The 1,224-nt window shown below is 39.8% G+C and overlaps 1 protein-coding gene across 1 annotated transcript; it reads left to right on the top strand.

Moving 5' to 3' along the window:
• The first annotated feature begins 306 nt into the window (after window positions 1-306).
• LOC133293712 (uncharacterized) lies at window positions 307-1,224 on the top strand. The gene has a single exon (XM_061492311.1). It carries the CDS (start codon window positions 307-309, stop codon window positions 1,222-1,224), a length of 918 nt encoding a protein of 305 aa, XP_061348295.1.

Raw genomic sequence — 1,224 nt, 5'->3', positions numbered from 1 at the left:
TTATTTGCACACGTGTAATGCTTGTAACTAAATTAGTTAGAATCTGTTAGAGTTTGTTTTCAGTTAGTTAGAATGTTGTTTATAGGATCTTCTTGTTAATAGCTATCAATATATATATTCTCTCAATGAGTCTTGTAACTCAACTTTCCAGATAATGAAACTCTCATTTACCAGTTCTATGGATTCTGATATGGTATCAGAGCTCTGAAGAGAGCTGAAGAGAGCTCTGGTATCGCACCTACTTTCTTTCTGTTTTCTATCACTGATCTTTCTTCTATCGATTTTCTCTCGGTTGTTTCCTTTTCAATGGCGATCCAGAGTCCTCTTTCGGATTATTTGACGAATCCATCGAACTCTTTGTATCTGCATCCTAATGAGAATCCCTCCATGGCTCTCGTTGCACCTCCTCTCAATGGACGCAACTATCACACTTGGTTGCGTGCCATGAAGATGGCACTACTGTCAAAGAATAAACTCTGTTTTTTTAATGGAGATTTTCCAGTACCTGACGCTGATGACCCTCTGTTTCCAGCGTGGGAGCGTTGTAATACTATGGTACTTTCGTGGATTCATCGATCCATTGATGAATCAATTTCGAGGTTAATTCTATGGATCGAACATGCCTATGATGTATGGCATGATCTTTCTGAGCGTTTTTCACAATCTGACGTGTTCAGAATTGCAAATCTTCAAGAGGAGATTTGTCGTCTTCAACAAGGAAGCAGAAATGTTGGTGAATATTTCACTGAAATGAAGACACTGTGGGATGAGTTAGACAATCTCAATCCCTTGCCGAAATGTTACTGTGGAACTCTTGATGAGACTCGAAGATCCAGAGAACATGATCAAGTCATTCGATTCTTAAAAGGTCTTAATGACCAATTCTCCCAAGTTCGATCACATATCATGTTGATTGATCCACTCCCAAACATGAACAAGGCGTTCTCCCTTGTTAATCAACAAGAACGACAGTTCAACTCTGAGATTCATGTAGATACTGGCATGGAATCAAAAGCATACCCTGTAGAACATCAACGTCGAACTGAAAATTTCAACAAGGTGAAAGGTCCAAGACCACGAGGAACTAAGCTGTGTACTCACTGTGGAAGGACAAATCACACAGTAGACACATTCTACATCAAGCATGGATATCCTCCAGGCTTTAAATCCAGGTTCAAGGGTGCTTCAGTGAATGTTGTTCTCAATGATGGAGAAGGTGAATGA

This window comes from Gastrolobium bilobum, unplaced genomic scaffold, assembly GCF_033153095.1.
Source record: "Gastrolobium bilobum isolate Gb01-03AN ecotype WA unplaced genomic scaffold, APGP_CSIRO_Gbil_v1 utg36995, whole genome shotgun sequence".
Lineage (NCBI taxonomy): Eukaryota > Viridiplantae > Streptophyta > Magnoliopsida > Fabales > Fabaceae > Gastrolobium > Gastrolobium bilobum.
This window is presented reverse-complemented; position numbering and strand designations above follow the sequence as displayed.